Genomic DNA, 25,580 nt, shown 5'->3' on the forward strand with positions numbered 1-25,580 from the left:
CACTTTTGTATATTATCTACCTCACTTGCTTTGGCAATGTTAACACATGTTTCCCATGCCAATAAAGCCCCTTGAATTGAATTGAGAGATAGGAGAGAGAGAGAGAGAAAGAGAGAGAGAGAGAGAGAGAGAGAAACACCACTGTAAATACAACCCATATTTATGTTTATTTATTTTAACTTGTGTGCTTTAACCATTTGTACATTGTTACAACACTGCATATATATAATATGACATTTGTAATGTCTTTATTGTTTTGAAACTTCTGTATGTGTAATGTTTACTGTTCATTTTTATTGTTTATTTGACTTTTGTATATTACCTACCTCACTTGCTTTGGCAATGTTAACACATGTTTCCCATGCCAATAAAGCCCCTTGAATTGAATTGAATTGAATTGAATTGAATTGAGAGAGAGAGAGAGAGAGAGAGAGAGAGAGAGAGAGAGAGAGAGAGAGAGAGAGAGAGAGAGAGAGAGAGAGAGAGAGAGAGAGAGCAACAACCGTGCTCTCCACCAGTCCAACGCCTGATCCATATCTACCGGTGCCTTTGTGTCGTTGAACTGTTTGTTTTTGCTCTGAGTTTTGCATACAGTAAGTGACTGGAGAGAAAACCAACCGTACGTGATGGTGGTGACTGATTGACTGTGTTCAACAGCACGGGAGAGAACCACACCAGAACCACACAGTACAGTGTGTTAAACAACATGCCATCTGCATAATAACAACTATTCACACCAATTTAGACGTACAGTCAAATGCGTTCAAGGACTAGTCCGCAATCTATTTCCTGTTGCTTCAAGAATGCAACGCATAACACATTCCCCAAATGTTTTATTTGGAATTTCTAAATTGCTCTCCCTAAAAATAATCGCGAGTCTAAATATGTTTCTACTCTGGCTTACAATTGTGGAACAGCTGTTCATTTATTGGTTCAAGACGATTCAGTCTCTGTCAGCTGCCGCATGAATTAGCAGTGAAAAAAAGAGAGATACTGTACATCCAAAATGTCACCCTATTCCCTATATAGTACACTACTTTTGACCAGGGCCCATAGGGGACGCAAACAGAATGTAATTAACACCAGCAATAAGCTTCACTCTGTTGCAAGAGGAGCACAGGGGTTGATATCTCATGTCCTGTAGTCATACAGAACAGAGAACGAGGGAGGAGAGGAGGAGGGGAGGTAGAGAAGGAGATGCTGCTTATTTCTGGGCCCCAGTTTTGTCTTTTAACTTTTAATGTTTCCATGCCTTGCCTTTCTTCTCCGGCAGCGCAGGGTATCCTGTTTACATACTTGGGGCTGTACTTGAAAGCGGGGCCTGCGCCTTCCCCGCACAGACATGTTGGGGAACTGCTCGCACTAGCCCTTCTCCGCGCCCACCCGCCGGCCCGCCGCAGGCAAAAACGAAACAAAATGGAGGGTTTGTGTAATCGCTACATAATGGAGCGAAGCGCCGTTAACCCCTTCCGGTCTGGTTACAGTATGATAGGCTAGACTTGACTTTACTGTAAGGCACATGTTCACAGCGTATGTCTTTGTTCAAAAGATCATATCAGTTAGAGAGAATCACATATCCTGTATGTAGGAAGTCTTAATCAACGCAGGAAATGAAGACGTGTACATTATTGATGAGTCACTATAGCCCAATAGTCACGAGCCTTCATAGACAGTCTAGTCATTTAGCTTATCCAGAGCAACTTTTTCATACTGGTCCCCAGCGGGAATTGATCCCACAACCTTGGTGTTACAAGAGCCATGCTCTACTAACTGAACTACACGGTACCACAGACGATTGGTGTTCACCACTGGGGTGAGAGAGAGGTTGAGATGAGGTTATGGTTGTTGGTTAGGGTTTAAGGTTTGGGTTTTGGTTTAGCCTGGTTAATGGTTAACCTTGAGCGGTTATGCAGAAATACACACACACACACACACACACACACACACACACACACACACACACACACACACACACACACACACACACACACACACACACACACACACACACACACACACACACACACACACACACACACACACACACACACACACTAATGCCATGTCTGCAGGCCGACCTGGGCATTGCTTTGGCTGCTTATGTGTCATTACATCTTCATGTACCACTCATGTACCACTCATGTACCACTCATGTACCACTCATGTACCACTCATTCTTGTCCAACTTGTCGTAGCCCTTTACACTCGTACCCGTATAAGGGTTGAAAATGGCAGATTTGGACACTGATAAGCGCTTAAATTGGAACGCAGTGGCTGTACAGTAACGTGCCATACATGACATCCCAGCTCTGTGCTTCACAGCACTGTATGACTTTTGACAGAACTTGAGCACAGCACGTGACAGGAAGTTGCCCCCATCCCTCCTGCTAATTGGGCAACTTTTGCTAATGTTTTGCTCTCCGAGTGAGGGGGAAATGCTGTAAATTAAGAGGATCCAATGTATTTTAAAAGATGAGACGTTGAGGATTATAATAAACACCGCTTTGATGTCATACAAGCGAGCCAAACATCAGTTCAAATGTGAACATCAAATTCCATATCGTAAAACGTATGAGAACAATTTCCCCATTACCTCCAAACGAGTCCCTTATAATTGGTACCATGCTTATGCATTTTTCTTTTGTAAGAAAAGTTTCAATTTAGCCCTATCCATACAGGCCAATTTCCACAAGTGTAAAGGGTTAAACGTGCATGTTTTATCTTCATATCAAAAGACAAAGAAAACGATTCATCATCTCCAATAAACTAAAACACAGATCTGAGATACGTCCAAAATGACACCGTGTAGTGCACTACGTAGGGAATGAGGTGCCATTTGAAACGCGGAAATAAATCGGATATGCATCTGGGTAATGCAATGGTCTCGTTATAGGAGGTGTCCTGAGTAATCATTTGGATCCCCACATCATCCCGTAACCACAGCCAACGGATGCCTGCACCAATCAACAGGGGCTAAAGTAAGTGAGTAATACAATGTTGGCGACAGTTTGTCTCAACATCAAGGCCAGCCAACCAGGCCCATGGACACTCCTGCCTCATTCTCTGCCACTGGATCTGACCTTCCAGACCCCTGTCATTTGACAGGTGGCGGCGGTGGTGCTCAGTGCTTCAAGCCGAGCGACGACGCAGCAGCTAAAATAAGACCTGCAATATCTCTCTCTCTCTCTCTCGCCCTCCCTGCCGCCACATCCCAGCAACACCAAGAACCCATGCTGAAAAGGGCCTACTGGATCTCTGACATCAACACCCTGTGTTGCACTGTGTGTGTGTGCATGCGTGTGTGTGTTCTTGAGGTTCGCTGACAGACAAGGGCACCTCGTCTGTGTGTCCCCGGCGTTAATACAGGAGACCTTGAGAGGCAGAGAGAACTGATTGAGAGGCCCCAGCTCCACTGACAGATCCCGGGCCCTGCTCTCACGCAAGCACGCCTCCCCTGAGGACCAAGAGGAAAGAGAGCCCTGTCTCTTCCTGTGTGCCTCGCAACCCACAACACTGCGACACAGTTCGACTATGAGTGTGTTTGGGGGGGGTGGTAGAGTTTGTGGAAGACGGGAAGAGAAGAGTGGAGAGCGGACATGACCGGGTGTCCAGAGTGATTCTGCTGTCTGAGCAGGGAGGAAGCGATGGCCAGAGCCAAAGCCTCTCTCTGAGAAAACAGGTATTCTACGTGTCTGTCACTCCTTACATTGCACATATTGCAGCTGCTGGAGTTATTCTCCACAAACTTCAAGTTTGTCTCAAGTGTGCTTTGCTTTACACAACTCTTGCCAGGGGAAATGTTGTTTTCAGTTCAAGTTCAACATTTCTGCTTTTTTTTAAGAGATATAGCACTGCAACAAGGCCAGGTAAGCATAATACATTTACACACGCTTGGTAGGGAAATATAAACTATTATCTTGGCCCAACAAGCCCATACTGTCTTATTTCCCCATGAATTATAACTTTGATTCCACAGATTAAGGATATGTCGGGAAACAGCTATCTCACTCCACTGGGGGAATTCTGTAATCTGCTCCAACAAGTATTTCAGTGTTTAGTGTGTTCACTTCAAAGATGCTATTTATGCCAAGCAGAACAGGGCGAAAGGGGTGCAGACATTTGATAAGGGAGAGAAAGAAAGACAGAGAAAAAGAGAGCAAGAATGGAGGAGAGAGAGAGATAGGAGGGAGAGGGAGAAAAGTGAGAGTGAGCTAAAGAGAGTGATATAAACAAAGAGTGAGAGAGAGAGAGGCGTAGATTAGAGAGAGGCGTAGAATAAACAATGGATTCTGACAAGACATGCAGGCTGGTTTGTTCTGTTTAACTTCTTACCTTCCTGCCAGATTTCCACTTCTCCACCTCTTTATTCTAAGAACCCACGTGGGGCTCGGCCTATGTAAACGTTCATTCATAACTCTGGGGGAGGGGAATGCCTGCAAGTAATTTTCCACCGCCATGATGTGAAACCAAATCACTTCCCTGTGTCTTGGGGTGATGTCAGACGAGCTAGAAAGTGTATGTGCAGTCTGGTGCAACATGTTTCATGGTCTGTGCCACGACAGTGGGTGAAATTGCTCCGTCATTGTGTGTCATTGGAAGAACATACATGGGTTTCAGAAGGAAGTCTTCATGGAAGAAACTGAGAAAACGTTTCTCAGAAACTCAGAAAATCCGAAGAGGCAAATACTTCTCATTAAAAAAAAAACTTCTCCAAGCTCTGATGCTGCTGATGGTCATTAGGAGCCTACCAAACTTGCTAACACCTGGTAATCAGCACTCTATTGTCCCACTAAACCGGGGCTGCCCAACCCTCTTCCTGGAGATCTACCGTCCTGTGGGTTTTCAGTCCAACCCTATTTAACGCACCTGATTCTACTAATTAGCTGCTCAACAAGACCTTAACTAGCTGAATCAGATATGCTAAATTAGGGTTGGACTGAAAACCTAAAGGACAGTAGATCTCCAGGAAAAGGGTTGGGCAGCCCTGCTCTAATCAATCTGACATCAATGCAAATGTATTTGAAAATCTAATCAAACACTTCATGAGAGCCCATGAGCTCATGTTGCGCAACATTTCTATAGGCTATGCAATTGCGCGAGAAAACTGTGATGGCCTCTACTAAAAAGAGGAGGATCCCATCAGCTTCTCTAGGCTAGGCCTACTATATTTATTTCTTAACTTTCCTAATATTAAGCACATTGTTTATCTTTACAGGATAATCTTTACAGGAGTATAGCCTACCTGGCTGGCATGAAAATGAACCATGGGAAAAGTGTCCTCGATTCGCTATTTAAGTGCAAAGATGACATGTATTTTTCGCCACTGCCCCATGTTTCGAGACAGGCATGATCATGGTCCATTCTAAATCAAAACAAATGCCACACATATATTATTTGTATATGTAAAAACAACATTAAATCAAGAACAGTCTGATGGGTGACAATATTAGACTGTTACTTGTGAATTATATATTATCACTTGTGTATGATGCCCAGCCTTTTTTTGTAAGGTGCCTCACTAGGAAGGGCTAGGTGCAGGAGTCAGGAGCAGGAGAGCACTGAGGTCCAAATAGTCAAATGTTTATTTGGAAGTCCAAAACACAACAAAACTGGTCAGGAAACAAACCCAACGAAGGCGCCCAACAAAACAGGAATTCGAAGTGACAACAGGAGGGGGAAAAAAACGAATCTACTCCTAAATAAATCACAACAGCACAAACGACCGTGAGAATAGCCTGTGGCGCAATCTAGTACACGCACCAAACAAACACAGAAATAATCCCGCACAAAATAACAGCAGGCAACGAGGTTAAAAAACCCACAGAAATGAACTCAATAGAACACAGGTGTAAGAAACAGACAGACACAAACGAAAAAGAAAAATGGATCGGTGGTAGTTAGTAGGCCGGCGACGACGACCGCCGAGCACCTCCCGAACAGGGAGAGGAGCCACCTTCCGTGGAAGTCGTGACATTTTTTGTGACTTTTTCTAATCATAGTCGCACACCTCATGTAGCCTAGCCCATAGGCCTATAGGTAAGGTTTGTATCACAACTAAAGTGGCCAAATAACTTCTTAAAATTAAGCACATTATTCCGCTCATAGAAACATATTTTTCCTCCCAGAAACACTAGATCATTGCTGCTCTTATGAATCATCATGGCAGGTACGTACCCCGATGCACATTCTTATTCAACAGTCTTCTACACAGGAACACACTCAGCTGTTTGTACAAACTCAGGGAAGTGGACTGTTGGAAATGGATATTCCCTTCCTGAGTCTTGTTATCAACTGAGGGATACAATTAGAACTGCAGCTAACCGAACATCACAGCCCAGTCCTATCCAGACTTGTCCAGCCCAGCCCTGAACAACGATGACCATCCAACATCCTGCACCTAATCCCCGTCTCTCCCCAGCAGCCGGAGGAGCAGGCAAAGAGCCAGCGCTAGATCAAGGGGTGAAGGGCTTGAGCGGAGGTTAGCGGGCACCTTGCTGCTCTGAGACACCAAGCATCAGGCTACAGTGAGGCATTCCTATTCAGCCTGACTTCCTATGATCCACTCAGTCTGAACAAAGAGAGCTTCCTGTTTACATAAAGGAGATCACTCAACATTCAGGTGGTTTCCCCTGATAACTGACTGAGGAGCACACACACACACACACACACACAGAGCGTGTTTTACTATCCTTGAGGGGACCTAAAATGTATTTCCATTGAAAATCCTATTTTCAATAACCCTAAAACTAACCCTTAGACTATTTCTTTAAAAAATGTTTTTTTACTTTTACCACTTTTTCTCCCCAACTGGTAGTTACGGTCTTTTCCCATCTCTGCAACTCCCCTACGGACTTGGGAGAGGTGAAGGTTGAGAGCCATGCATCCTCCAAAACACGAGCCTGCCAAGCCGCACTGCTAGCTTAACCCGGAAGCCAGCCGCACCAGCGTCCAACTGGTGACCGAAGTCAGCTTGCAGGCACCCGGCCTTCCACAAAGAGTTGCTAGAGCATGATGGGACAAGGAAATCCCGGCCAGCCAAACCCTCCCCTAACACAGACGATGCTGAGCCAATTGTGCACAGCCTCATGGGTCTCCCGGTCACAGCCGGCAGTGATACAGCCTGGGATCAAACCCCGGGCTGTAGTGCCTTAGACCACTGCGCTACTCGGGAGGCCTCCTTATACTAATTCTAACCCTAAACCTAAACCCTGAGCTTAAAACGCTATAGTGTTCTTTGAAATAATACTTTTTCCCGTATTCTAATGTCACCCAAGACCTTCATAAACACAACCAAAGGAGTATTCTTCCGATAACATATACGAAATGTATTTATTTCGACTGTTATAATTTTGGAGTCAAAATGACTAGTTTTGGCATGAAGTAGGGGTCCCTCAAGGTGTTTCTAGTGTTAAGTCGCACCGTTCTCATGACACAGTGTAGAAGGAGAACTCATTATATATGTATTCTCTAGAAGACGTTTAATTTAATGAAAATAAAGGAATCGTTTTTTACCCCCCTCCTTGACTATCTCTCCTGTTGTGGGGTTGTTAGTATCGGCGTGTGTGACTCAGTGACAGCTGAATAACGCTGGAGGTTTATAAAAAAAAGGGCGAAAACATAACAGTTGTCCTTCAGAGAGATGAAGTTTCTCTCCGTTTCCTCTCCTCTTGCCAAAAGTTGAACTCATGCATCAGAAACGAGAAGCGATGATTCACCAAGCCCCTCCTCCCCCCTTATAAAACCCCACAACCCCTAATTATCTCTGTTCCCATCAATCTCGATTGGATCTCTCAATAAGGAAAAGCATCAAATGCATTACTTTTCCAGGAGTAGGCCTACAGAAAGAAACAGGAGTAGGCATACAGAAAGAAATAGGAGTAGGTCTATAGAAAGAAAAAGGAGTAAGCCTACAGAAAGAAAAAGGAGTAAGCCTACAGAAAGAAAAAGGAGTACGCCTACAGAAAGAAATAAGAGTAGGTCTATAGAAAGAAATAGGAGTAGGTCTATAGAAAGCAATAGGAGTAGGTATATAGAAAGAAATAGGAGTAGACCTACAGAAAGAAATAGGAGTAGGTCTATAGAAAGAAATAGGAGTAGGTCTACAGAAAGAAATAGGAGTAGGTCTACAGAAATAAATAGGAGTGGGCTTACATAAAGAAATAGGAGTAGGTTTACAGAAAGAAATAGGAGTAGGTCTACAGAAAGAAATATGAGTAGGTCTACAGAAAGAAATAGGAGTAGCTCTATAGAAAGAAAAAGGAGTAAGCCTACAGAAAGAAAAAGGAGTAAGCCTACAGAAAGAAAAAGGAGTAAGCCTACAGAAAGAAATAGGAGTAGGTCTATAGAAAGAAATAGGAGTAGATCTATAGAAAGAAAAAGTAGTAGGTCTACAGAAAGAAATAGGAGTAGGTCTACAGAAAGAAATAGGAGTGGGCTTACATAAAGAAATAGGAGTAGGTCTATAGAAAGAAATAGGAGTAGGTCTACAGAAAGAAATAGGAGTAGGTCTACAGAAAGAAATAGGAGTAGGTCTACAGAAAGAAATAGGAGTAGGTCTATAGAAAGAAATAGGAGTAGGTCTACAGAAAGAAATAGGAGTAGGTCTACAGAAATAAATAGGAGTGGGCTTACATAAAGAAATAGGAGTAGGTTTACAGAAAGAAATAGGAGTAGGTCTACAGAAAGAAATATGAGTAGGTCTACAGAAAGAAATAGGAGTAGCTCTATAGAAAGAAAAAGGAGTAAGCCTACAGAAAGAAAAAGGAGTAAGCCTACAGAAAGAAATAGGAGTAGGTCTATAGAAAGAAATAGGAGTAGGTCTATAGAAAGAAAAAGTAGTAGGTCTACAGAAAGAAATAGGAGTAGGTCTACAGAAAGAAATAGGAGTGGGCTTACATAAAGAAATAGGAGTAGGTCTACAGAAAGAAATAGGAGTAGGTCTACAGAAAGAAATAGGAGTGGGCTTACATAAAGAAATAGGAGTAGGTCTACAGAAATAAATAGGAGTAGATCTACAAGTCTCTTTGGGGACATTCATTCATTTGTCTCTGTCGTCTCATCATGGCTCGCTCCATGAGAACCTCTTTCGACTTTCACTCTCAACTGACGACTGTTTTTCAACAAGTGTGGGAGCTATTACGAAAGACCCTTCTTCTTTTACTTACTTTTCAAATTACAATAGCAACTTTGGACATTGTCTTCTCCAAGCATTGATTTTCCTGGTCCTATTTGTTTTCGATCCATTGAGAGAAGGTTATACGGCTTCTCCATTGTTGATAGGAAAAAAAGAAGCAGTTTGTTTCAGAGGGAGGCAGAACATCAATATTTGTTTTGGCTGGAGTCATTCATGCTAACGTAATGGTACATGTCCATAATGGCACCCTATTCCCTACATAGGGCACTACTTTTGATCAGAGCTGGTCAAAAGTAGTGCACTTTGTAGGGAATATGGTGCTATTTGGGATGCGACTATTGGTCTTTGTAAAGTTCTAACAGTAATTTCTTATGTGGAAAAAAAAGGAAATGCCACTCTCTCGTTCTCACACACACACATATACACACACACACACACACATATACACACACACACACACACACACACACACACACACACACACACACACACACACACACACACACACACACACACACACACACACACACACACACACACACACACACACACACACACACACACACACACACACACACGCACGCACACACACGCACACACACGCACACGCACGCAAAGAAGTCATTAGGCCCAGTCTCAACCTGTCCTGCATGGTGACCTTTAACCTGGCCTGATTGAGACAGCCTCGACTGCTGCTGACCTCTGTCTGACCTTATGACCCCTGTGATCATCCTGTGATTGGTTGTACGAACCTCTCAAACTCTGTGATTGGTTCAATGCACACCGTAACTCTAACAGTAACTCTTCCCTTACTTATCTCCGACCACCTTTTACTCACAAATGTAACATGTGGAGATTGTAGAAATCAATGCCCTACAGTGCAAACCTCTTTATATTGAGCATTTTAAGATAGACATTTCTTGTCAAATTCAATCCCAAATATGGGTAGAGACCCCAGTGATATTTTAGTTGAAATCCAGTACAGGGCTCGTGTTTCAGTGCTAGCTAGCAGTTGGTATAACTAGAGGAATCTGCTGGGCTTGTGATAAGGTTTAGTAGGCATGTGGCAGATTCCTCAGTCTTAGCACTTCGCCTGCAATGTAACTTGATCGTAACTCAAACACAGGACCTCGACACCATCTGGAAAGTAGAGGAGCTCACTCCAACCAGACACAGATATTGTACATGTACCAACTGTTTGGCCTTGTGTTCGATAGCCATTACAGAGATGGCGCTGCTCAATAAGTTCAGGGGTGGGGCCTGTTCACCCTGTGCCCAATCTAAGCAAGCCAGCGAGATGATCAAGACGGTCATGAAGCAACACTGGAGTAAATTACAGAGCACTTGGTCCGTGGCAGCCACTGAACTGCACTCCTGTACAAAAGCTCGATTTTTCCGGGTCCACCCAATGCAGGACTCCATCTTCAGCTAGCATAGGGCCATGACTATTGGCTTGCCCTCTGAAGCACAACCCCAGTCAAAACACAGCAGCAAGCGGCTAGCTGCTCAAGTAGGAACATGCCCAAGCACCCGCTAAAGACCCCCTGTGCCGCAAGAAAACAGAGAGAAGAAAACGGAGAGAAGAAAACGCCTTTAGTAGAAGAAAAAAAGAGGAAAAGAGCACGTCGTTAAAGTTAGGCTTTTATGGCTTATATGCCTTTTTTTTGTTTGTTTACTCAGTGTGTACTGATCTGTAAATCATAAGCCGGTCTTGACATCATTGCGTTAAATGGGTGGGGGTTGGTAATATCACTGTGGTTAAATAATCACCATTGTTGTTATTCTTATTGCGGTGCCGCCGGTGACATTTCTACGGCTCTATAACTATGTGTCATAGTGAAAGAACTATTGTTGACTAGTCTGGTTCTTCGAAAACAGATTTCAACTGGGACAGAGGGACTCGTGTTTGAGTCAGGTTGTGACATTAGAGGCTCAGAAACCACTACGTTAGTGTGATTCACGCAACAGCTTTGTCGTTGTCAAATGTCCTAGGATATTGACTCATCTGAAAAAGGATGGCGCGTCTTACTGTCGCCTGAAGCGGTTATAGAAATCCCACCACAATGCTTCACGGATCGGTCTGCTTTCATACTTTGCTCAGTAAAGAACGGGTCGAGGAGGGTGAGTGGAAGGAAAAAGGGCGAGAAAATGAATGAGAAAGAGAGAGGTAGGAGGGAGTGACAGAGAGAGAGTACTAGTCATCTAAGGTAAAACCCCCCATGGGTGCATGTTTTGGGCCCAGGACCGAGTTTGGGAAACCCTGGTGTCTAGGTAGTCAACAACAACATGTCAAAACCTTGAGCCTGCCAGAGCCTGTGAGATTGTTCTGGGAGGTCAGGGGTTAGAGGTCACTGCTAATGGTGACAGGGAACATTCCTCTCGGTCTCTGTGACTTCTTCTCACTCCATTTCATCATGTTATGTCCTGTAGCTGTGTGTGTGTGTGTGTGTGTGTGTGTGTGTGTGTGTGTGTGTGTGTGTGTGTGTGTGTGTGTGTGTGTGTGTGTGTGTGTGTGTGTGTGTGTGTGTGTGTGTGTGTATGCGTGTGTGTGTGTGTGCGTGTGTGCGCATGCGGCGTAGCCCTCAATGTGTCTACAATGTCAAACATCACCCAGCTGAACATGTCCAGACACCATCCCGTTCACTAACCCCTCTTACTCACTGCAGTTACAATGGCGTCACATAGACAGACTAGAAGAATGGTAATAACAACGCAAATTGATCTGGTGTGTGATCGTGCACTTTACAAATTGCATCCACCCTTCAGGCAGCTATTTCTGACTGGATGACATATATTATCCAAACGTTGGTCAATGATGTTCTGTTTGGGTTTAGGATTACGCGTTTAGTGCGTGTTTAGTCTCAGCGGAAGCATTTGTTTCTCAGCAAAATGGCAGCCCTGTCCCTCTACTTTTTGTTTGACCTGCACATGCACTAATGTTGAATCCAACCCTGTGTTGTATCTCCGTCACCAACAGTAACACCCACAACACTCAAGTCTCACTCTGTCAACACTTCGTAACAAACAAGAGCAACTGAAAGAGATCCATTCAAAGAAGGTTTCAGTTCAGAATAATAACAAATAAGACCAAATGTAGGTCACACAGGAAGTGAAATTAAGCATAGTTGCCATAGTCCAACCTTATTACAACTGCAGTACAACCTCAGTACAACCTCAGTACAACCTCAGTATAACCTCAGTACAACCTCAGTATAACCTAGTATAACCTCAGTATAACCTCAGTACAACCTCAGTACAACCTCAGTACAACCTCAGTACAACCTCAGTATAACCTCAGTACAACCTCAGTACAACCTCAGTACAACCTCAGTACAACCTCAGTATAACCTCAGTACAACCTCAGTATAACCTAGTATAACCTCAGTACAACCTCAGTACAACCTCAGTACAACCTCAGTACAACCTCAGTATAACCTCAGTATAACCTCAGTATAACCTCAGTACAACCTCAGTACAACCTCAGTACAACCTCAGTACAACCTCAGTACAACCTCAGTATAACCTCAGTACAACCTCAGTATAACCTCAGTATAACCTCAGTATAACCTCAGTACAACCTCAGTATAACCTCAGTATAACCTCAGTATAACCTCAGTACAACCTCAGTATAACCTCAGTACAACCTCAGTATAACCTCAGTATAACCTCAGTATAACCTCAGTATAACCTTACCATGACCCCAGGAGAATGTGAGATTGGTTAGCATGGAAGGGGTCAAAGGTGACTGTCTCAGTAGCTTGTTTATCATGTTTTACAGCCTGCGTCTGTTGTGGCATGCTAGCGACCCGACCTGCACTCCTCCCTATTCCCCAAAGCAAAATCCCAACGCTGGAAAAACATCTGGGAAAGCCATGGAAGGTGGTGGGGGAAGGTGTGTGAAATCACCACAGAGGCCCAAGACAGGATACAGCGAGGGGGCGGGGGGGGTAACGCCATCACTAGCGGAGATTAGGTTGGGAGGCGTACATAATGGAGGAGTGTTCTTCAATCCTGTTTCCTAGGAACCCACAAGGTGTGCAGGCTTTTGTTCTAGCCCAGCACCAACACAAATTCAACTGGAATACAAATGATCAGGCTCTTCATTATGAGTTGAATCTGACATGTCAGTAGTACTATGCTAGAACAGAAAGCTGCACACCTTGCAGGTCCACAGGAACATGAAGAACACGACGGGTATATTTCAGTTAAAATGGGACACGGCCTATTCATCGTTTCTTTAACACCGCTCTAATATGTCGAGCTAGAACGTGACAGGGGTTAGGCCTACCAATAATCTAGGCGTCAGATCCATCACTAGGCAAACACAGCTGACTTCGACAGCAGTCCCTCGTGTTGTGGTTGTGCAGCCAGCCAGCAATGCTCCAGAGCTCCCCTCCCCAAACCTGCCCCTCCAGCCCTCCGCGCCCAGCAGGCAGGCAGCCTCAGATCCCAGAGACGATAAACAGGCTTCACAGAGACAAAGGCCAGAGCTAGGCAGGGAGACAACGCACAGGGAGGAGGTGGAAAGATGGTTGTGTGTGGGTGTGTTGTGGGGTGGATGACCGATGGAGCTCACTCAAGCCTATCGTGACGGAGAAAGGTGAAGCGTTGCTTCGGTATATTGTTTGTCGACAATCATGACTATCTCCGAGTTATTTTCTGTATGAAATGTTGATCTTCATCAATGCAGACCACTGTTAGGAACCAAAGATCCAATGATCAGCATTACTGGCCCACTAGATACCAGGATGCCTTCTCACTGTCTGCTGACAGTAACACACGGACACGGACACACAGACACACAGACACACACACACACACACACACACACACACACACACACACACACACACACACACACACACACACACACACACACACACACACACACACACACACACACACACACACACACACACACACACACACACACACACACACACACACACAGAGTATTTATCTCCCCCGGGTTTCTGCACTCTGCATGGGCCCCACTGCTACAGAGTCTGTCTGTTGTCTCACCATAGAGTCACATGGATTCAGGGTGGTGATCTTTCAACTTCACTGACCCCAGTTCAGAGTCGTACAGTGTCAAACCTCCGTTCCCACACTATCACTGACACTCACTGACACTCCCGTGCTTCACAGTGTCAGCCAAGTCAAACACAGAGATAGGAACCACATGGTACGAAGAAGGCCTTGAGAGACCACTGTTCCTATTGCAGCAGGGAACGCATGGTGAGCTCAGCCACACACATCTATTAGCATTCACTGTTTGTCCCCATGTGCAGACTTTGTTAATATGGGAATAATGTTGCAACTACAAGCTGTTTAGTGAGGTCATGCACCTTCTGATTCATTCCCAATCAGAAGATACTTGAGAGATATCAAGTGTGGAAATGGTTGATTGACACTTCCACTCTGAACTGGGGTCACACACTGAAGATAACCACCATGGTCAGACAACAGATAGATTATGTAGCAGTGGGGTCCCTGCAGAGAGCAGACACCCAGGGGAGATTAAAACACAGTACTTTCAGCAGACAGGGAGAGAAAGCAAAGTGGGGTCTGGTGGGCCAGTAAGTTGACGATCATGGGGAAGGCACAATGTGCTGCTTATGTGGAGCGTCGCGTGGGAGGCGTGGGACACAACCCTAGGGGTTTTCTCATCAACCGCGACGCCTCGCGGCTCGAGACCGGCCTCCTTCCCGTCATCCTTTAGTGGTCTATGATTGAGGCGAGGGCAAAGCAAGCTTGGACCTCAGAGTACAGAGGTCTCTTTCTCCTGAGCCAAACATCCAGCCACTTCAACCCACTCTGAGCTCTCCATACATCTACATAGCTCAGGCGTGACCAAAGCGTTTTATGGTCATAAATTAAAAGCGGGCAAGGGAAGTTGACCGCCGCCGCATGTTTGAGGATGACCAAAATTGCATCATTGAGAAAATGTGTGTATAAAATATATAAAGCCCACTTTAAGTAGAGTTGAACTAGTTCTAGTATCTTTAATAGCAACTAATAATGTAAAAATGCTAATATACTGTATATGACAATCAATTTCCAGACCATGCCGTGCAAGCACAGTACACCACTCTACTTGGATCCTGTTGCATTTGTTTGGGGAGGGGGAGTTTGTGAACTTCACACAGGCCGATGAGGAAGGAGTACGGGAGGGAACAGAAGAAGGAAAGGAGGGTAAGTGGTTGCACAGGAAGTAGAGTGTGGGTGGAGTTCAAGGCCTGACTTTCAACTCCCTCCATACACCCTCTCTGTCCTTCTGACCTCTCTGAAGAGAGAGAGAGAGAGAGAGAGAGAGAGAGAGAGAGAGAGAGAGAGAGAGAGAGGGGGGGGGGGGGGAGAGGCTCTGCTGCTGCTCTTGCTATTGTGTGTGTTGTTGTGGCGTCAAAAAAGGATGGAAACAAAACGGGATCTACTAACCGCTTTGGGGCTTGCAGCTCATGACTACTCACACTGTGTACGGCCATCGCCCTGGCAACGTTTACTTAGTGACTCAATAAACGCACGTCTCCATTACAATTAACACCTTTGGTTGCCAAGGAAGTTATGTCCAAAACATACAATATGCAAAGGGTCTTGTCTGATTTGCCTTTGTTGTTGTTGCAGAGTGTTTATAGCTAACAACTACGTCGGTGGATGCCCCGGACTAAAAATAAAAATGGTCTGTTCTTTCGGAGTGTCTGTTAGCTCCCGTCATGGCCTGGCTTGCAACCAAGCTGCAGTCTGCTTCTAATTGATGCTCTTTTGGACAGAGCGGGAACAATGAGAGGAAACGTTGTGTGAGGCAGAAACACTAGCAGGACAGTCAATCCTGCCTGGTGTGTGTATGTGTGTGTGTGGGCGTGCGTGCGTGAGTGAGTGCGCGCGTGTGTGTGCAATGCTAGCTAACATCTCCGACCAAATGAACAACCTCTGCTGTTTTGGGAGTTAAGAGGGGCCGGTAAGTTAAGAGGGGCCGGCCGGTGGGGGGACGGGGTGGGGTGTGTGTGATGATATTTAGAACATGTGTTGCTGCTCGACAGGAAAAGGAAGCTTGCGTCTGGCCATGTGACACTCTGAGGCACCATATTTCTGTCTGTCCTCTACTCAACACTCGGCCTCAGACTCAAAGTGCAATTACCACGGCAACACAGATATAGACCGTTTCCTGAGAGAAATAGAGAAGGAGAGAGAGAGAGAGAGAGATGCAGAAAGAGACAGCAAGTGGAAGACAAGTAGTCAGAGTTGAGAAGCGAGGCGAATAGAAGGGAGAGAAAGAGGCCTCAAACCAAAAACTACAGATCTCAATCCAACAGTCTTCACCTCTGCCGTAAGAGCTAGCCACAATGTGGCCTACGAGGCAGCTAAAGTGTGGGTTTATCTAGGAGTCAGAGTATGTGACACTCACCGTTGAAGAAGCTCTTGACCTTGAGGTATCCCACACTGAGCCGAAGCACAGACAGCTTGTCCAGCCTCGCACGCACATCCTCTGAGAACGGCAACAGCCCGGTCAACTTGTCCAGCTCTCCGTTCAGCCGATCCCTGTGGCGCTTTGACGGGTTCGACTTGATGCCATCTGTAGGAGGGGGTTTAGGACTGAAAAAGAGAGAAAAATAAGTTAACGTCCGATGATGGGGGTTTGAAAATGATGCAGGGTTTTTTTATGGTCCCCGTTTCAACCCAAGACCTTGGTCTTTCTATTATTGTTGAAAAGAGTCTTCTAAGATAGACTGGTGCTGAGAATTACACACAAGAGTAGGAAGTATGACAAGCAGCCCCGGTCTCTGCTACACAGCCTGGTTTCTCTGGCGATGATGAAACCACCTTGTAAAAAATATTTTGGCAAAGAAGAGAATGGAATAGTAGTGCATATCTTACATGGAATCCGATTTCATTTTATTGTAATGCGAAAATGCCTGATCAATTTAGTCCTTAATGAAGTTGGATCTACTCTATGATTTTAGCCGTGTGCTATTCGGGTTAGGGTATTCCCCTGTCCACTGTTGGGTTGCCGTTGAAGTGAATTCTGGCGCTGAAGAAGATTCTGAGGCTGTTGAAAATCATACAGGGACACTTCAGGAAATGAAATGTGATCCCGAACCAAAAACCTCCAAGAACAATTGTCTTTTAGAGAGATCAAGTCTGCAAACGTGTAAAATGGCACCCTATTCCCTATAGCACGTGTCAAACTCAAGGTCAGACGGCGATTTGAGTAAAGAAATATACTGTTGAAGTCGGAAGTTTACATACACTTAGGCTGGAGTCATTAAAACTCATTTTCAACAACTCAATGAAATTTATTTGAACAAACTATAGTTTTGGCAAGTCGGTTAGGACATCTACTTTGTGCATGACACAAGTCATTTTTTCCAACAATTGTTTACAGACTGGGTCTGGTTGTTGTTTATTGTTTATTTCACTGTATCACAATTCCAGTGGGTCAGAAGTTGACTGTGCCTTTAAACAGCTTGGACAATTCCAGAAAATGACGTCATGGCTTTAGAAGCTTCTGATAGGCTAATTGACATCATTTGAGCCAATTGGAGGTGCACCTGTGCATGTATTTGTAGGCCTACCTTCAAACTCAGTGCCTCTTTGCTTGACATCATGGGAAAATCAAAAGAAATAAGCCAAGACCTCAGAAAAAAAATTGTAGACCTCCACAAGTCTGGTTCATCCTTGGGAGCAATTTCCAAACGCCTGAAGGTACCACGTTCATCTGTACAAACAATAGTACACAAGTATAAACACCATGGGACCACGCAGCCGTCATACCACTCAGGAAGGAGACGTGCTCTGTCCCCTAGAGATGAACGTACTTTGTTATAAAATGTGCAAATCAATCCCAGAACAACAGCAAAGGACCTTGTGAAGATGCTGGAGGAAACAGGTACAAAAGTATCTATATCCACAGTAAAACGATTCCTATATCGACATAACCTGAAAGGCCGCTCAGCAAGGAAGAAGTCACTGTTCCAAAACCGCCATAAAAAAGCCAGGCTTCGGTTTGCAACTGGTCTGATGAAACAAAAATTGAACTGTTTGGCCATAATAACCATCATTATATTTGGAGGAAAAAGGGGGAGGCTTGCAAGCCCAAAGAACACCATCCAAACAGTGAACAACATCATGTTGTGGGGGTGCTTTGCTGCAGGAGGGATTGGCGCACTTCACAAAATACATGGCATCATGAGGAAGGAAAATGATGTGGATATATTGAAGCAAAATCTCAAGACATCAGTCAGGAAGTTAAAGCTTGGTCGCAAATGGGTCTTCCAAATGGACAATGACCCCAAGCATACTTCCAAAGTTGTGGCAAGATGGCTTAAGGACAACAAAGTCAAGGTATTGGAGTGGCTATCACAAAGCCCTGACCTCAATCCTATCGAAGATTTGTGGGAAGAACTGAAAAAGCGTGTGCGAGCAAGGAGGCCTATAAACCTGATTCAGTTACACCAGCTCAGTCAGGAGGAATGGGCCACAATTCACCCAACTTATTGTGGGAAGCTTGTGGAAGGCTACCCGAAACGTTTGACCCAAGTTAAACAATTTAAAGGCAATGCTACCAAATACTAATTGAGTGTATGCAAACTTCTGACCCACTGGGAATGTGATGAAAGAAATAAAAGCTGAAATAAATCATTCTCTCTACTATTATTCTGACATTTCACATTGTTAAAATAAAGTGGTGATCCTAACTGACCTAAGACAGGGAATTTTTACTAGGATTAAATGTCAGAAATTGTGAAAAACTGAGTTTAAATGTATTTGGCTAAGGTGTATGTAAACTTCCGACTTCAACTGTATATACTGAACAAAAATATAAACGCAACATGCAACAACTTTGGCGATTTTACTGAACTACAGTTCATATAAGGAAATAAGTCAATTTAAATTAATTAATTAGGCCCTAATCTATGGATTCACATGACTGGGCAGGAGCGCAGCCAATCAGAATTCGTTTTTTTCCCACAAAAGGGCTTTATTACAGACATAAATACTCCTCAGTGTCATCAGCTGTCTGGGTGTCTAGTCTCAGACGATCCTGCAGGTGAAGAAGCCGGATATGGAGGTTCGACGTTATGTTAGAGAAATTAACATTAAATTATCTGTGAACATTCCTGTAGTCAGCATGCCAATTGCACGCTCTCTCAAAACTTGAGACATCTGTGGCATTGTGTTGTGTGACAAAACTGCACATTTAAGTGGCTTTTTATTGTCCCCAGCACAAGGTGCACCTGTGTAATGATCATGCTGTTTAATCAGCTTCTTTATACGCCACACTTGTCAGGTGGATGGATTATCTTGGCAAATCCTCACCAACAGGGATATAAACTAATTTGTGCACAGAATTTGAGAGAAAAAAGCTTTTTGTGCGTATGGAACATTTCTGGGACCTTTTATTTCAGCTCATGAAACATGGGACCAACCCATTATATGTCGCGTTTATATTTTTCCTCAGTATATACAGTATAGTCTCTTCACTCTGTCCAGGTAGCTAACAGTCATCGAAATGAAAGCTTGAAAGTCAATGAGCATCGAACATTCCAGAAAGCGATAGATAGAGGACAAGTTTTTAGCAAATTTTGGCGACAAGCTAAATTTGAACTGCGGCCCTCCGGACCTCGGTGAAGATCGAATGCGGCCCACGTGGAACATTTGTTTGACACCCCCCCGGCCCTATAGCATCAAAAGTAGTGAACTATAAGAATAGGGTGACATTTCAGACACAAACAGAGACTCGGTCCCCTTTGATAGTTGAAGAGTAGCTGAAACAGATGTGATTCTCAACCTCAAGTAAAGAACCAGGTCATTAGTGCAGTATGACATCATCCTGACTCCTCACAAATACAGGCCGCTGTGTCCCAGGTGTTTGTCTTAGAGTAAGTCTCACCAAGCACCTTTGGGTCACAGCTACTATACTCTCTCTGGCATATTCCTAGAAATGTACTTAACTCTCTTTGTAAACTGTCAAATAGCATAATTAATCCATTATAATATTCAACTAACTACAAAAGGCCTTAAGTCCAAGAGCTTATCAGAGTTGTTTTAGGCATTTGATAAGCAAGGCAATATTAGCGTTGTGTGTCAAGTATACTGTACATCATAATCATCTATTCCAAGAAAAACTATTTGAAACATTTTCTTGGAAATTAACTTTCATAGACATATAAGAAAAACTGAAAAATGTATTATAGATTAATTGTCATAGACGACATTTCAAACCCTAAACATTATTAATGTTGTTAACACAGTGTGTCATTGTCTTAAAACCAACAACCTCTCCCACTTCAGAATTTCCTGGTTCAATGTTCGGGAGAACTTTTGTCTTGAGAAACCAAGCCATTGTTGTCAAATGGAGGTCTGTTGTAACCCAACACTGTCTTTTCACCACCAAGGGCTTACCCGAAGGCATTTCAACAGTAACTCAAGCCAGAGGTTTGGAACCAAATTACACAATCCCCGAAAACAAGTGAAAGTGACGACACCAGAGACGGGCCATGGGGACAATAGGCCCTTCATTCAGACCGCCTCTGTCCGTCCACCGTCAGTTGGACTCCATCTTGGATTCCCCACGCAGATGGAGGTCCCTTCATTGTTGTAGCACAGGTGTTATCACAAGTTCATGACAAATTCCAAGAGACATTAGCATGTTTTGATACGGGTGCATGTAGTTCAATGTTACAGTAGTGCATTGTTAATCACTGCAAGGACCACACAGTGATGTTTACATACTTATGTATAAATAATAACATAAGTGCTAGCTTCTTGTAGCATTTTGGCGTACATAATTAAAATGGCCAACCTTTCCATAAACAGTTCAAACCAGACGGCCTAGATCTGAACCAAAATAGAAAACAGGCCAGTCTTCCAAAGGTCAACCTGATGGCTGAACAGAGGAGGCGTGAAAGAGGAACCAGCTCTAGGTAATCTGATATTGAGTGTTGTAACCGACACGAGAGGCCTGTGCACGTTCGGAAACAGCGGGGCCCAGGCCTGGATTCAAATAGTATTTGTTTCCCGTCAAATACTTTCAACATTTGACTTAGCCTGCACGGAGTGCCAGATTGGCCGTTTCTTTCCCTTTTGGGACGATTCTATTGGTTCTTTTGCGCAAGGCGAGCTCAACCAAGGGCAGCTAAAGTATTTGAAAGTGCACAAATACTACTTGAGCCCGGCTCTGGTAAGGTCATTCTCACCCTGATAACCTCCAGTAGAACTCTATCTGTCTCTGGTCCACCACAACAAAACAAGACTGGAGTTAAACTCAGATGGCTCAACCTGCAGTGTCTGTCTTGCCCACCTCGCTGGCTCTCTCACCATGACTCATACTGTAGGTCCAATTCTTAAAACAATGGATGTGTAGTGTTATCTATCTTGGCAGAGTTTTACCATCTTATTGCAAGACTGCTTTCCCAGACTCCCAAACAAAGGTACTTTGTCTGAGTCAGTGTAGCAACAACCCCTGAATAAGATGAGGTTTTATGTCAAAAGTAATAAGTACATCAAAACTGTCTAACATTCTTTCCAAATTGTTTGGTAAAGAAGATAAAAAGACAAGGAAAATACTGTCTAACATTCTTTCCAAACAGTCAGGACACTGTCTGTGAAGTAATGGGGAAGGTAGAAGCCACACAGGTGGATGGGGAATAGGGGTCCCTTAAAGTAAAGCTTTCAAATGTGGGAATGTGAATGCATGACCCTCCATGGTCATCACCATCAAAGTCATATTAATCCATTGACATACTTGCTGCCAAAAATAGCCGAGTCACTTCTGGCTCATTGGGTCAAGTGTTCCCGTAATGAGCTTCTGGTGAGGTCTGTTACAGTTAATGTAGCCATGTGACATCACTGACAAGTGACAGGCCAGGGGTGGAGAGGTGGCCGAGGGTCTGGTGTGGACTGGAGAGCCAGGGTCTAACCTGTCTGTCTGCGTGTCTGTCTGTCTGTGTGTCTGTCTTTGTGTGTCTGTTTCCATGCCTGCCTATCTGTCTGTCTGTCTATAAGTCTCTTAGATAATGTGAAATGTTTGCTGAACTGTTGGATCACTCTCATTTGATTCACAATGGAATGACAAAGAGTCATGGATTTTCTATTCTAAAAGGGATTTTTCCTAGTGGAAAACTCCCCAACTAAAAGTCAGTGACCTAGTGAGAGTGGCTGACTGAGTATCATACTCAGAGCAATATCTACTAAAACACTAGCGATGCATCCCAAACAACAACATCCCAAACAACATCCTATTCCATATATAGTGCACCACATTTCCAACCTTCTGGAAATGTGATCGAGGGAGAGAGCAATGAAAAGAGAACGTTTCCATATAAGGGCTGATATAGAAAGTGTGGAGATTGGAGAAAGAAAATAATTTTTAAAAGTCGAGCAAAAGACTTGCTGTTGCTAATAGGCTCGTAAGGTTATAAGTCGGTAATAATAAAGTATTTACTCATACTTATTAACTCATTGAGTCCCACCATATCGCTGGTGATTTTTGGACTTTTAACCCCTTTTAAACATTATGTGTTTGAGCTAGTCTTCTTGTACCATTGGAATCGTCTATATCTTCTGCATCCGTAAATACCAACCATTAGTCTGTTTGATTAGCGGAGGGATGAACTAGAGCGGTGTTTGTGAGACAAGGGCGGAACCCGAAGGTTCCCGGGGGCGGGTCTTTTATACAAAAATGTCTGTAGAGTCCGAATGGTTTGAGCTACAAACTATTAAAAGGTTTCTATGAAACGCTAAGACTCCCACAAACAAGCACATGTGTTTTTTGCTCTATGATGCGTACAAGCCACACAAGGGTCATTAAAAGGTAAGGGGTTCTCCAATATAGAAGATCATTGGAAATCCCTGGACATGTGTCTATAACACTGTATGCTCACATAGTTGCTGACACAAACTCCAAACTCAACACAGTTGTCAGTGACTAGTTGGATATTCTTTTTCCAGTGAGCAAACAATTGATGTACTTAAAGCTTTCATATAAATTCATTTTTTATCAGGTTTGTGCTTAGACGGAACTTATTTTTTTATTGACATCTCATGAATGCAACTGTTTATGTAAATATAAGGGCTGGACATGTAGATAAATGAAAGTCCGATAAATGAAAATAAGATTTTTGCTGGAATCTTGGGACCAAAATGTTCTGAATAGTGCAATATATTTAAACATTTTAAAAAAACGATTTGTTCAAGTTTTAAAAAATTGCCAGAAAATACAACTGTGTAACTTTGTATGACTTAGAAATATGGTAATTTGCAGAGGAAAAAATTAAGAAATAAAAAAAGGTTTGTCCTCATGATTGGAAAAAACGCAGGACTATCAGATTACTAAATTTCGGCCCAATTTCCCTTGCTCTCCCTCCCCATGTAAGCATTTCGTGAGACCGCAGCCAATTTTCAACTTGATTATGACTAATGCAAGACTACCATTTAACCACACACCAAAATTAAATCTTAAGGTAACCCTAAAGACTTGAGGAAGCATTTACAGTAGGCTGCTGTGGAAAATACTGAGAACTTAAATAGAGATTGTATAGATAAAAAATCTAAGGAAGATGGTTTGGAACGAGACAGTTGGCTAAATCAGTTTGGTATCGTTGCATCTGCAGAATCACTGCAGATACCCAGAGCTATACCAACTTTACGCAAAACTTAAACACAAACCCAGTATCATAATATGGATATTATTCATAGAATATGATCAATTATAGATTGATAGATAACACGTCAAGCAATGTGTGTATCGTAAAAATACCGCCATGCATTCACCCATAAAATTATGACAAAAGGTGGTGAACATGCACATCGGTCTTATTTGCGTAACTTGATTTAGTGAAGCTCAGAACCCATAGCCTATAGTGAAAATAAGTGCCGCGCGATAGGCTACACAAAGTCTACTATACACATAATAGTAGAATAACCTTGATTAAACATTTAGTTTATTGTTTTGTATCGTTATAACCTGTATTAGTAGCATTGGTTGACCCGTAAGATAACGTCACCATTCCTTTTACACAAAGTAGCCGTATCTTTTAACTTGAAAATTATATTCAGAGTTGCTTACATTTTCTGAACAGGCTTCTTCCGTTTCTTAGCTGCGTACTGCGCCGTGCTCCCCAACATGATGTATCTCTCCCTAAGAAAGTCTATAGAATAAGACTATCCTATACGTGTCCCTCGTATTCTTGCAGGTCGTTATCGAAGACCCACGACTAGATAAAGCTCTGTATCATGTAAATATCCACAAGGAGTCCGCCGATGTACAGAACGTCTCATACGTCGACGCTCCAAATATGAACAGAAACTATTCCGCTTGGTAGACCAGACCGACAAAATCCAAAATTGCTTTTTGATATAAAAGTTTTGAGAAACTTTTCAAACTGCACAGCAGCTACAAATGGCTTGCGTGATCCGAATAAATTTGACACCGTCCTTCTTTTTTACTTTTTTTTTTTTTTTAAGCTGTCATTCCTAATGCATTAACATACTGTACACTCCTCCAGTTGGGCGAAAGTAATGGCTGCTTTTTCTGCTCGAACCAATCCAGAGCGCTGGTTCACCGTAGCTCACGCAGCAGGTACAGTAGGGCCGCTCGCTATTGGTGCAAAGCGCTTTCAGGAAATATAACACAGAAGAGAGAGATATACCTTTAAAGGGGCAATCTGCGGTTCAAACAATAATAAAGCGGCGGCCCCGTAACTATTTCGGTAAACCTGCGAGGGATGGGGCTGGAGAAATGTATCCACTCTGAAATTCATAGGCAGAGGCACAGAGCAATGGATGCAACGACCGAGCATCCATCATATCAAAAGTCTAGTTGTAACCATGTTTTGAGGCTATACAATGATCGTCTCTAATTACATTGTTACAAACAATAGAGTAAAACAAGCTTATATTTTGGGTTCTGATGGGGTACGACAGTCGAACTAAGCTCAAGAGGGAGTTAGAATTGACATTATTCAAGAATCCATACAGTATCTGTCATGTTCCTGACCTGTTTTCTCTTGTTTTGTATGTCTTTATTGGTCAGGGCGTGAGTGTTGGGTGGGCAGTCTATGTTTTGTATTTCTATGTTGGGTTTTGTGTTCGGCCTGGTATGATTCTCAATTAGAGACAGGTGTGTATCGTTTGTCTCTGATTGAGAGTCATACTAAGGCAGCCAGGGTTTCACTGGTGTTTTGTGGGTGTTTGTCTCCTGTGTCTGTGTCTATGTTGCACCATACGGGACTGTATCGTTATGTTTGTAGTCAGTACTTGTTTGTTCGTTCTTCGTTTCATGTAAGTTCGTGGTCCAAGTCTGTCTACATTCGGTTTGTTATTTTGTTAGTTTATTTCAAGTATAGTTCGTTGTTTTGTCTTGTTTAAATAAATTCATTATGTCCTATGAAAACGCTGCATCTTGGTTCAATCCCTGCTCCTCCTCTTCGGATGAAGAGGAAGAGGA

General features: G+C 43.5%; 1 protein-coding gene across 1 annotated transcript in view; it reads right to left on the minus strand.

Annotated features, from left to right (window-relative positions):
* The window catches only part of LOC139566473 (aryl hydrocarbon receptor-like), a 93,018-nt gene extending 68,409 nt beyond the window's left edge, over positions 1-24,609 (minus strand). Inside the window, exons 1-2 of the mRNA XM_071387681.1 lie at positions 24,201-24,609; positions 16,539-16,726 (exon numbers count right to left, since the gene is read on the minus strand). Coding sequence (XP_071243782.1) covers positions 16,539-16,726; positions 24,201-24,259 — 247 coding nt within the window. The 5' untranslated portion in view covers positions 24,260-24,609. The remainder of the gene's footprint in view (positions 1-16,538; positions 16,727-24,200) is intronic.
* Positions 24,610-25,580: the final 971 nt, after the last annotated feature.

This window comes from Salvelinus alpinus, chromosome 38 (assembly GCF_045679555.1).
Source record: "Salvelinus alpinus chromosome 38, SLU_Salpinus.1, whole genome shotgun sequence".
In the NCBI taxonomy this organism is placed as follows: Eukaryota; Metazoa; Chordata; class Actinopteri; order Salmoniformes; family Salmonidae; genus Salvelinus; species Salvelinus alpinus.